At 37.0% G+C, this 12,150-nt stretch overlaps 1 protein-coding gene across 2 annotated transcripts in view; it reads right to left on the reverse strand.

Moving 5' to 3' along the window:
- Positions 1–12,150, reverse strand: part of LOC126354186 (probable Na(+)/H(+) antiporter nhx-9) — an 898,754-nt gene that overhangs the window by 13,586 nt on the left and 873,018 nt on the right. The window contains exon 14 of one of the 2 annotated variants that reach the window (XM_050003636.1): positions 333–497. The exons of the other annotated variant lie outside the window; for it this stretch is intronic. Within the exon in view, the coding sequence (XP_049859593.1) occupies positions 333–497 (165 nt within the window). The remainder of the gene's footprint in view (positions 1–332; positions 498–12,150) is intronic. 2 annotated transcript variants of the gene reach the window in all.

Genomic DNA, 12,150 nt, shown 5'->3' on the forward strand with positions numbered 1-12,150 from the left:
CTATTTTGTTAATACATTGGGACAAATACTTTGAGGAACCCAGAAAAGTAAATTAATCTTATTTACAATGAAACTGTCAGTTTTTCTGTTTCAGCTACCAGTACCTTCATTTGATTGCCTATTTTGTTTCATCCATTTTATATATTTTCTTTAACTCACAGCTGTTGAAAGTAGTAATGATACTGTTGCACTAAACATAGTGCTTTGATTAAAACAGTGAACTATCAACTATGCATTAACTTTGTTAGTAAATTTGTTATTTTTGTTTACAAATTTGTTAACCACAAATATCAGCTGTGGATTTGTGGAATAGGGATGTGGTTGTTAGTTACCTAGGAATGTAGCAGAAGGTGAATTGTATGCAAGGTATTCCTTATTGGAACACCAGGCAGGGAACTCGCTCTGCTTGACAGGACCAGTGCTTAATTCGCCTTCGTCGTCACGCTTCCAAGGCAACATGGTCTCAGTAGCAGTAGGAGTCGTCACACGTGCACATTCTGTACATATAACACACACAAGCACATGCTACATACTCTGTGGTTTGAATCAAAATAATCACAAACACAAACAACACAAAGTGTTCAGTTACATACCTTCTGAACTGAAATCTATGAAGCATCAATTACTCACTAAAATAGCATTTTAATTAAAACATGTAAACATAATCATTTAAAAGCCTGCAAATGCCTATATACCATTGTAAAATGTTAATGTTTTAATTGTTTTAGAATTTGCATTTTGTTTTGTCTGTAGCTATTCTACACTCTCAATTCTAAATCATAGCACCAGTGTTTGTGCCTCAGTAGCATCTGTTTAATATGCTTATAGATTAAACTCCAAACGAAAGCACTGCATTTTTGAATTTATACGATTCTCTTCATCCATGTATGTAACAACTGGAAAAATGCAGTGAAGAATGAAAGTAGCAATGACATGTTGAATGGAGAGAACATTTATAATTAGGGCACAGAAAGTAAATGAATATCAAATATTAATAATTCTTTCTTTGTCCTCACATTTACCCTTTATGCAGGGTTGGCTTTCTAATAATTTCACAGAGTAACTTCAGATCTTTGTGTTATGCAACCATACTACTGCAGCCTGTATTCTGATAGTTTCTAGTTTATAGGGATGACTTTAAAATTACCTCTTATGAATTCACTGAACACTTCGTCTTTCAATGTTATTCCCCCACTCATCATAACACACATTTTTGTTATATGTGGAATCTGTTGCTGAGTCTTTTTTGTTGTTCAGACTTCACTAATATACAATAGTGCTGGTCTTACAGCCATTTTATAAATTTTGTCTTTGGTTTTCATGGGCATTTTTGGACCATACAGAACCCCTGAAAGCTTACATCACATGTTCTAAACAGATATTATTCTTTGAGTTATGTCTGCTTCAGATGATAGATCCTCTGTTATTACTGACTCCTGCTACTTAAAATTTTTAACTCCTGGAAGTGTGACATTATCAAGATCAGTATATGTGGTTTTTGTGGCATCAGGACTTAAGTTGCCTATCATGAACTCTGTCTTTATTCTACTCATGCATAAGCCATTTGTTTCAAGTACCTTCTTTCACAACTTTAGGTTCTCATGAACATCTTGGAAATTAGAAGATATAATTGCTACATCATCAGCGTTCATAGGGTTGGGATCTGTATCTTTGGTCTTAGATATTTTGTTACAATACTGAACAATTAAGGAGTTACAGCATTCCCCTGATGAGCACCTATGTTAACATAAAAGCATTTTGATACCTGCAGAACTTCTTACACAGATCTGGACATAGTTGCACATTTCCATAACAAGTCAATTATAGTACTTCAGGGCATCAGAGCACTTATAACTTGCCATATTATTGATCTTGTTACTTGATAGCAGCTTTTCCTAGATATGCAAAGACCAACCAAATATTTTGCTTGTTCTCCTGCATTTTTCCATCACTAATCTTACTGCATAAATGGCATCTGTGGTTCCCTTTCCTGTTGTGAATCCAACCTGACTTTCTGTTAAAGATAAAAGTTCAGATGGGTGGTCTTGAAGGACTCTTTCATAGATTACAAGGATATGTTATGTGAGTTTTATACCCTTAAAGCTTTTACAGTCATATATGTCTCCTTTCTTCTTGTAGAAAGGAATTAGCATACTGCTTCCCCATGTGATCACAATATTCTCACATTTTGTTATCAAACAGTTTGCAAGCCATATCCCCCCTGCATCACCCAGTGTTTTCCACATTTTGGCAGACATTCATCTGGCCCACTTGCTTTGATGCTTTTCATTTAGGATGGTGCTTGTTTAACTTTTGCTGCAGTGATTTCACTTACAGGGGCACTGTTATCAGCTTGTTTATCTCTCTGGCTGTTGTGGAAAGACTTTATTCATTAGAAGATTGTAATATTCGTATCATATTCTGCTTGTGTACTTCTAAGCTGTCAGTAGTGTGCCTTACTATCTTTAATGTACTTTGCTATTTGAAGTCTTTTGTACTGTTATGCTTGTGTTTCATTATCTTTTAGATTTTGGTGTGATCTCTATTTTAATTGGGCTCATCTTTTTCTTTCTCAATAGCAACTGTTCTTGAGAACATTTTCTTAGACACTTTGTGAGATTTCCTGTATGTATCTGAGCCACATTTGAATAAGTATTTCTTCTTTCTGTGGCATCTTTGGTGTGATTGTACCACTATTTAGGATCCGTGTTTTTATGAAGGCCTCTTTTACTGATAAGTGAGTGCTTAGTAGTGTTTACATAGAAGTTTTGTAATTTGAAGCAGACCTCACTGTGGACCTGTCTTGAGAGGAATCGTAATATCAAATATTAAGAATATTTCCAAAATTTTGTTGTAGCTCAAAGACTAAAAGGACTATCTGTATTTTCTACATTTTTACCTAATATGTTTATAAATGTGAAAAAGTTGTTTTTCAAGTGAGCTGAGTCTTTGATTACATTCCATCAATTTCCCCCAGCAGATTTTATGACAATTTTATTGCATCATGGTAACAAATGAACACTAATCATAAATTTGTGAGTCAGTGTCTTCTAGCAACTGTGCTGTGATCATATTCTCCAATTCTTCATTGTTTCAAAAATCATATCCTTTAAAAGATTATTGTTAAAAAAATAAAAGAGTAACTTGTTACATAAGCTATAAAAAAGAACTTCATTTATACATGATATTCATGGAATCCTTAAGATTCCTATAAATAAATTGATTTGATCTTTTGCATACTGGCGAGGAAAAAATATACCTCAGCCATCTCAAAAGCAGAAAGAAACAAGAATATAATGGTACATGATTATAAGGATACATGAGATGAAATCTTTATGTGCTTTAGATCAGATTAATATAAAGTGTCAGTTCTATACAATTTCTTAGCTTTACTGGTGATTTGTTGTCATCTCTTAGAATTGGATGTATTGCTGATGTTCTGTGTCTTCTCAACACAATATTTCAATGTCATAACAGTGTCTTCACCAGGTGTTTCCTCAGACTGGTCACTTTGCTGACCAGTTCCCACATTTATGCCTGGGTGGTGCCTGGTGTTCACTACTCCATCTGCGCCCACTGTGGCTGTTTTTGTGGTGATATCTGTCTCCAGGCATTCCCTTTCCTGTCCACACCTATTGTGACTGTCTTCTGTGGTGGAGGTCATCCCGTGGTCTTCCATACTAGATCTGCAGCCACCAGGTGCACCCCTAGCACTACTCTGATGCTGTAGACATTCTTTATGTGTTTGCCATCGCTGCAGTTTTCTCTCATGGCCATGTCATCCTCCTAGATTCTGAATTCAGTATATGTCTGTGAGGCTGCTGTTGAAGTTGCATATTACATTCATGGATGCTGCAACAACTTTTTGTGTTAGCAGCCACTGTCTGGTGTTCCTTATTATATCTACTCCCAGGTTGTGTAGTGCCTGAGGTTTCAGGTGGTTGATGATGTTCCCTGCCTGGTCCGTGACTGCTGTGGCTGTATTCTAAGGAGATAGTTGCCACCTGGTGGTCTGTATGGTGTCTGATCCTATTACTTATTCCCCCAGTTGTTTGAGGTTCTTTACTGGAGAAGGGAACTTTTTCTGGTGTTTCTGTCATAGTTCCAAAGCTAGATTCTACACCGTACTGAGCTTGTATCCCACTTGATTTCAAAAAATTCATTGATGACACTCTCCCAAAATCTGATGGTTTGTGCAAGGGTCCGGCTTCTGTCAGAATTCGTGATGTGTTCAAAGTCCAGGCAATGTTTTACTATTGCTGATTTAGTGGCCTGCCTTAGTATGGTATGTCTTATTTCACTGTTCTGGTGACTTGACCAATGTATGACATACCACATTCAGAAGGTACATGGTAAATACCAGGTTTCCTTAATCCGAAATCATCCTTGAACACTCCAAGGAGTGCCTTGATACTGCTGGGTGAGCAGAACACACTTTTGATTTTGTGTTTCTGCAGTATTATGTTAATCTTTGTAGAAAGAGGTCCTGCATATGGTAGAAAGGCCACCTTCCTGGTCTCTTCTTCTTGTTCTAGGCCACAACAGACCATTAAATCAGTCTCAGCAATAGCAGAGAATTGCCTGGAACTTCAACACACCATGAATTATGACTTCTGGCTCAGACCCCCCACCCGCCTATTCTGGGGTACTGTCATCAATGACTCTATTAACATCAAGATGACAAATAACCTGATCAACTGGGAAGCAGGATAGAAGCTCAGTGCAGCATGAAATCTGGATGTGGAATGACTACAGAAACACCAGAAAAAAGTTCTCTCCTCTGGTAATGAACCTCAGATGATCAAGAGTAAAATTAACAGGATCAGACCTCATACAAAGCACCAGATGGCAACTCCCTTCTCAAGAGACAACCACAATGGTCACAGACAAGATGGGGAACAACATCAATTACTTGAAACCTTAGCCACCACACAGCCGCAGTCGAACATGATACAGAACTTCATATATCAGATACCAACATAAGAGATTGCCACAACATGTGCAGACATAATATGCAACTCCATCAGCAGACTGATGCCACAACAAGTGCACTGGACAGGCACATACTGAATTCAGAATGCCAGAAGGATGATACAGTTGGAAGCCACTGTGGTCATGAGCAGCATAAGGAAAACCTACAGCATCCCAATAGTGCTAGGAAAATGCCTGGCAGGTGTAGACATAATATGGAAAGCCATGGGATGTAACACAGCTTCAATGCCTGTGAACGGAAACACATACCATCGCAAGAAACAGTTACAGTGGGCATGGACAGAATAGTGAACATCAGGCACTGCCCCAATACAAATACAGGACCTGGTCAACAAAGCAGTCTCAGGAAACACCCGGTAAGATGCCAAGCTACAAAATCAAAATACTGTGTTTGGAAGATGCAGAGCACAGGCAGTACACCTGATTCTATGAGATTTACGATGCTATTAAATTTGTCTTTTCATCACTATTTTCTTACTTATGTATCTTTTCTTCCTACTTCACATTCATTAGTTTTCTTCTATTCTATTTATATATATATTTTTTTGTTTTAGTTTCTTTCATCCCATTAAATACTTACTCCTTTTTCATTATCTGAGTCCCATAAGTCAGTGTCAAACTCTGTTCTGACTAACATGCTGATGAATTGAGTATTTATGTTCCTGAACTTCCCATCTGCCTGTGATGTTGTTGATTTCTTATTTTTGATTATAACACTTTTGTAGGTAATACTTATTTACATCTTAAACTTATTCTTTTAATTGTCACATATTCTGATCTATTTTATAGTGCAACAGCTTACTGATACTGCAAGCAAGGCATTCATCAACCTAAATGTTGGTCTGGGTATAGCAGTTCTTTACTAAGAATTCTTCTATTGCAGATAAATTAAAAACTGGCTCATTCCAACAGTTGTAGATGGATATAAAGAGTCCAAAAGGGACTCTGAACCATGGTACACATTAATATTTTTCACATGCACAAAATACTGTCAGAGATAAAAGTAATAATAATTGCTGGATAAAATTGTTGGACTAAAAATAAATTACATCCTAATCTTTTACATTTATAACATATAATATCTTAATTAATTTTATAATATATGATAGTTCATATACATCCTCATTTAACTGGAGAAATAAACTAGCAACACAGATATCATAAATTTATAAATTCAATGAAGATTTTCCTGATGTTAACTTTTCTCTTCCTTCCATGTCAAATAAGTGTTACATCATTTGCATTCTGAAAACATTTATATTTTTCAGTCTTTTTACATACTTGCAAGCCATAAATTTACACATTTAAAATATGTGAATGATACATGTTCACCTGTGTTTTGACATTGTATCACTTGATGATAATATGATGTTGCAGCCTGGCCTAATTTACTTCCAAGTATGATATTTCAACTGGACACCTGTTAGTCATCTTCAGCTGAGTCTGCAAAGACTTCCAATATTGCACCTTGTATAAACATGCTGCATGCATTTCAACCATGTGAACATGGATATTGTTATCTAGGCTTTCCACACTAAGCTATGCAACTAAATTATTCACACTACCCACTGACTCAGTCGGTAACGTCAATGGTGTATGACACTCAGCTGATGGGTAACCTCTCACAATAGCCTGTGATGTATACTGCCAACAATGCTGAGACTGTATGACGAAAATGATGAGACTCCATTTATTATCCCATTGATAGCTGCTATGACTGTTAAAAAGATTTTCCGTAATGTGTACCTTTACAAAGTCTTTTATTAAAGAGTCCTAAAATAATGTTGTCTTTCCCAAAAGTATTGTTTCCTCATATTCCATTAATTCACTATGACACTATGTTCCATAAATATCATAAATGAGAACCTTTTGAGATATGCAACAAGTCAAGTTATAACAGGTGAGGCATAAAGGACAGATGTTTAAAAAAAACAATATATTATTTACAGAATAATACTCAAATGATGTTGCCATTGTACAAACTTAATGCTTGAAAACAACATTTCCAGTGACGGCCGTTTTCAGTGAAGCACTTCTACAGGTGCTCTCAGAAGTTGGCTTTGGCCTTCTCTAATACTGTTCTGTCAATTTCAATAACTTCCACATGAATTGCTTCCTTCAGTTCATCAAGTGTACATGGTTTATGCTAGTAAACACATGAAAAGTAGTCACACATGGACAGGTCTGGGGAACGAGAAGGCAACTAATGTCACCAAACCTAGAAATGACGCGGCCATGAAAAACATTCAGAACATCTTCCATTGACATTCTTGTTGTGTGATCTGTGGTCTCATCCTGCTGAAATCAAACTTGCTGGATAGGAATACGTTTTCATCAAAGTTCCTTATTTACAGTGAGTTCTGTTGATCCCAATAGCAAAAGAGTTGCTAGGCTATTGAACAGATGTGAGTGTGTATGTGTTTGTGTTTGTGTGTGTCTGTGTGTGTGTGATGTGTAATTCCAATGAAAGTCTTTTTGGATGAAAGTTTATTTGTTTGACAGTGTTTTTGTTGTGCCTATCTGTGACTCAGCATTACCACTATATTGTGAGCAATGGTCCATCCTTTTCATAACATTCTCATTATTTCATCCTGTATTTCCCACTGGTTGAAACAATAATATTTATACATACATTGTGAGTCATTCACACTAGGAATAGTTTATGTTTACACTTGCATCAAATGGTTCACCCATATATGCAATAAAAAGCTACACAAATAGTTGCTCATATGTTCTAAAGCAGCACTAACTGAACAGAATGAATTTTGTATCAGGCATTGACTCAATTTGCTCTTGAATTTGATGTTTAAAGAACAAGTATTTTGATGTTTCTTGGTAAAACATTGCAATCTCTGATGCTGAATGGTTTACTCCTTTCTGTACAAGGGTGAAGTTTGACTGGTTGCTATGTTATGTCCTCTTTTGTCCTTCAATTGTACCTATGATATTCATTATTTGTTCTGAAGAGAGAGCGATTTTTATTAATGTAACATACAAGGGAGAAGATATACAGAGATGTTGTTATAAGAACCCGATTTTTCGGGAACAGCTTCCTGCGTAAGTGTCTCTGATGCACAGCATTTATGATGCAAACAGCTCTCTTCCGAGCAATGGAAGTTTTTTTGCCATGTGCTTGTTACCCCAGAAGATGATACCATAAGACAACAATGCATGGAAATACCAAAAGTAAGCAGCTCTAATGGCATCCTTATGTGTAGATGATACACTTAGCAGAGTCCACTTTCTGTATACATTGTCCATTACACTTTTTATTTGTCAAATGAAATTGTATATAATGAGTTTTATTAACACTGAAGGAGAGTCCATTACAGTTAAACTATTTGAGAAAATCAATAAAAGCACCATCAGCAGAGGGTTTTAGGTTTTTTCCTGCTGTTTTATCTATTAAGAGAGAAATATCATCAGCAAAGAGGAAGAACTAGCTCACTGAAGTGTACAGTGTGGGAGGTCATTTATAAATAAAGGAAAGAGTAAGGGGCCCAGCACCAAGCGTTGTGCAGTTCCACTGAACATCCATTTCTCTAGGACCTTGGAGAAATTTGTTAGCAGGTTTATGGGGAGGTAGTTTGATATATCATTTTTTTCACCTGTTTTGAAAAGTGATTTCACACAGCATATTTTAATCTAAGTGAGGTAATACCTTGAATTAGGGTTTCATTAAAAGTGTGCCATGGGCCTAAATAGCAGTGTTGAAATATTATCATCCTGGGAAGAAATTTTTGCTTTCATGTTCGTCATTTATCTGTTTGATCTCACTAATTATGAAAGGAATTGCATGCATTTGAACAACTCTGGCACTGCCAGCTTTATGCAAATGTGCTTATGCATCACTATTCAGCCATTACAGCCAATTTTCTCAGCAGCTGTTAAGAAATGTCTACTGAAGATATCAGCAATTTCCTCTGCAATTTTTTTTTTTTTTTTTTTTTTGTTTTTTTTTTTCCCATATCTTTCTATATCAGACATATATTCCAATTTTTCATCACTCTCCCTTTTAATAGCTAGCCAAATGGTTTCGGCTATGTTGTTTGAGTTGTCAGTTTCAGATGTGATATACATAGTTTTGGATTTTTTTATCTCTTTTTAAAAAATTACAGTACAATCTACAGGAAATTCTGATCCCCAGGTTTTTCATTGAGCACCTGTGGACTGTTTGTTTCTTAAGTGCTTTTATTATTTTTCTGTATAAATTCATCATTAACATTCTTTTCCATACATACAGGGCTCCAGGCAATCTGCTGCAAGAAAACTTTGAAGATTTCTAGCCTATCAGTATATCCTGGTCTGTAAGATTTACAGGAATGCTTAGTTTTATGACACAGCTTAATGTCATTTACTGTAAGCAGTTAACCATCATGCTCTGACAGTCCATTGACTATTTGCTTTACAGTGATACAGAGCTGCTCCTGCTCTGTCCAGGAAAATATTGTCAATTAATCGCCTAGATAGTGATGAATAGTCTATATGTTTATTATTGTTACTTTTAGTATTGTGGATGTCACTTGCACTTAATCATAAATTTGCTCTTGTTATTAACCACAAATATCACCAGAAAGTATATATACTGGCATGTAAGTGTAAGAACGATTCGGTCCATCAAGAGGCTTATGCAATGTTGTCAACATAACACAAAAATCTTAAAACAAATGATTTTCTTAACTGTAATTGCAATGCCCCAGAAGACTGTGCAGTAGACAGTACTGAAAGAAAGAATGCTAGCAATCAAGTCTACAGGTCAACACAATGAGAGAGATTTTTATGCGCAATGTAGGAAAAAAATGAGCTTTTGTTATCCACCTCAAGTGGGTGATTTCTTTTGTTGTCTCCCACAATTCCCACTGTTTTTAGTGGGATTCACTGACAATACAGGGCTCATCTTCAGTCTGCTAGTGTAGAAGGCGACACAAAACCAGGTATGTGTAAAATCCATGGAAGTTACACGTTTATTTATACATTTCTACAATGATGGAAAAAAATCAAAACACCAAGGAGAAGTAGTGCAACATAAACGAAAGTTAGCAGGAATGTTTCTACATCTGAAAGAAGATTTCACACCAATCAAGAAATACTTGAATTAGTAGCACCACTGTTAGCATGCAAATCAGGTTACTTTAAATACATGCTGTAATGGTCATGAGCTTTAGTTACTTTTGAGACTGGACATGGTGAGTTGATGTTAGTCAAGAATGCCTTTCAGGCAACAAAGACAACATTATCAGCACCTCACTGAGTTTGAATGCGTACATGTAATAGGGCTATGAGAAGCTGGATGTTCCTTCTGTGATATTGCAGATAGCTTTGGAAGTAATGTAGCAACTGTACATGCCTGCTGGCAGCTGATGTCATGTGAATGTTCGGTCACAAGAAGGCCATGCTCTGGATGGCCATGTGGCACTACCAAGAGTGAAGACCATCATGTTTGGCATAAGTCTCTGGTGTATCGTACTGCATCTGCAGCAACAATTTGGGCAGCAGTTGGCACCACAATGACACAACAAACTGTTACAAATTTTAAGAACAGCCCCAAGTCAGATGCCCTACAGTGTGCATTCCACTGACCGCAAAACATCACCATCTGCAATGTCAGTGATGACAAGTGAGGGCTCATTGGGGGCAGGGTGGAGGTCTGTTGTGTTTTCAGATGAAAACTGCTTCTGCCTCTCCGTCAATGGTGGCTGTGTATTGGTTAGGAGGAGGCCAGTAAAGGGCCTGCAAACAGCCTGCCTGTGTGCTCAACAGATTGGACTTACATCTGGAGTTATGGCCAGTGGTGCGATTTTGTAACACAATAGCCACACTCTCATGGTTATCCCATGCAACCTGACAGCAAATTTGTACATCAGTCTGGTGATTCGACCTGCTGTGCTGTCATTCATGAACAGCTTTTCAGAATGTGTTTTCTAGAGGAATAATGATCACTCACACACCGGTGTTTTAACCCAACATACTCTGCAGAGTGTTGATATGTTGTCTTGGCCTGCTCCATCAGCAGATCTGTCTCCAATTGAGCAAATGTGGGTCATTATCAGACGACAACTCCAGTGTCATCCACAAACGGCACTGACCATCCCTATATAAACTGACCACATGCAACAGCAGGCATGGAACTCCATCACACAAACTGACATCCGGCACCTGGACAACAAATGCATGCGTGTTTGCATGCAACACTCAGGTGGCAACACCGGTTATTAATGTACCAGCATTTTACATTTTCAATGGCTTATCTCATATTTATATTAATCTATAATCTTTCAATGTTAATCAATAAAATATGTTACTTACAAAAATGTATTCCTGCTCTCATTAATTATTTTTTGGTGTGACAATTTTTTCTATTAGTGCATGTATTAAGCTGACTTCCAGTAGTTCCTTTATATCTGAATAAAATCACATGTGTCTGACAAATTTGCTTAGAATTTAAACATACTTCTCATGTTGATTATATCAAAATTCATTAGAGTGTCATGTTACACAACAGCTGTTCAGATTTATCTGACTTTTATTTATGAAATCAACCTTTATTGAAATACAATTTTTTGATACTAGTCACTTTCAGAGTAGTCCTAGTCAGCTTCTACACATGTCTTTTAATGCTGCTGCCACTGCTAAAAGCTCCCTGGAAGGCTGCTTTTGGTATGGCGCACAGCTGCTCCATCAAATTCTGTATAATGTCTTCCCTATTCAGCAATCTTGTCCCTTCCATTCTTTTTACAGTTTAGGGAAAAGCCAGAAGTCACTTTGTGCCCGGTAGGGGGAATAGGGTGGCTGACAAATCTCAGCCATGTTTTGTTTGTGGCAAAAAGTTCCGAATTAATTGAGAATGATGAGCAGAACACAAGACTTGCTGTTTGTGACTAACTGCTTCAAGAAGGTGATGCACTACCTCTTGGTACTTCAAAGTACTCCTTATTGACATAAGTAGCTTCTGGGGTGAACTCATGATGGACCACACCATTCCAGTCATAAAAGACAGTCAGCAAGATTCTCAAATTGCTGCAAAGCTGCCTCACTTTTCTGGGTCTCAAGGATAATGGATGCTTCCACTGAGATGGCTGGAACTTGTTTTTGGGTCGTAACAATAAACCCAGGACTCACCAACAGTGAGCAGTGTGTAAGAAAGTTGTGATTACTGTT

Source organism: Schistocerca gregaria, chromosome 3 (genome assembly GCF_023897955.1).
Source record: "Schistocerca gregaria isolate iqSchGreg1 chromosome 3, iqSchGreg1.2, whole genome shotgun sequence".
Classification (NCBI taxonomy): Eukaryota; Metazoa; Arthropoda; class Insecta; order Orthoptera; family Acrididae; genus Schistocerca; species Schistocerca gregaria.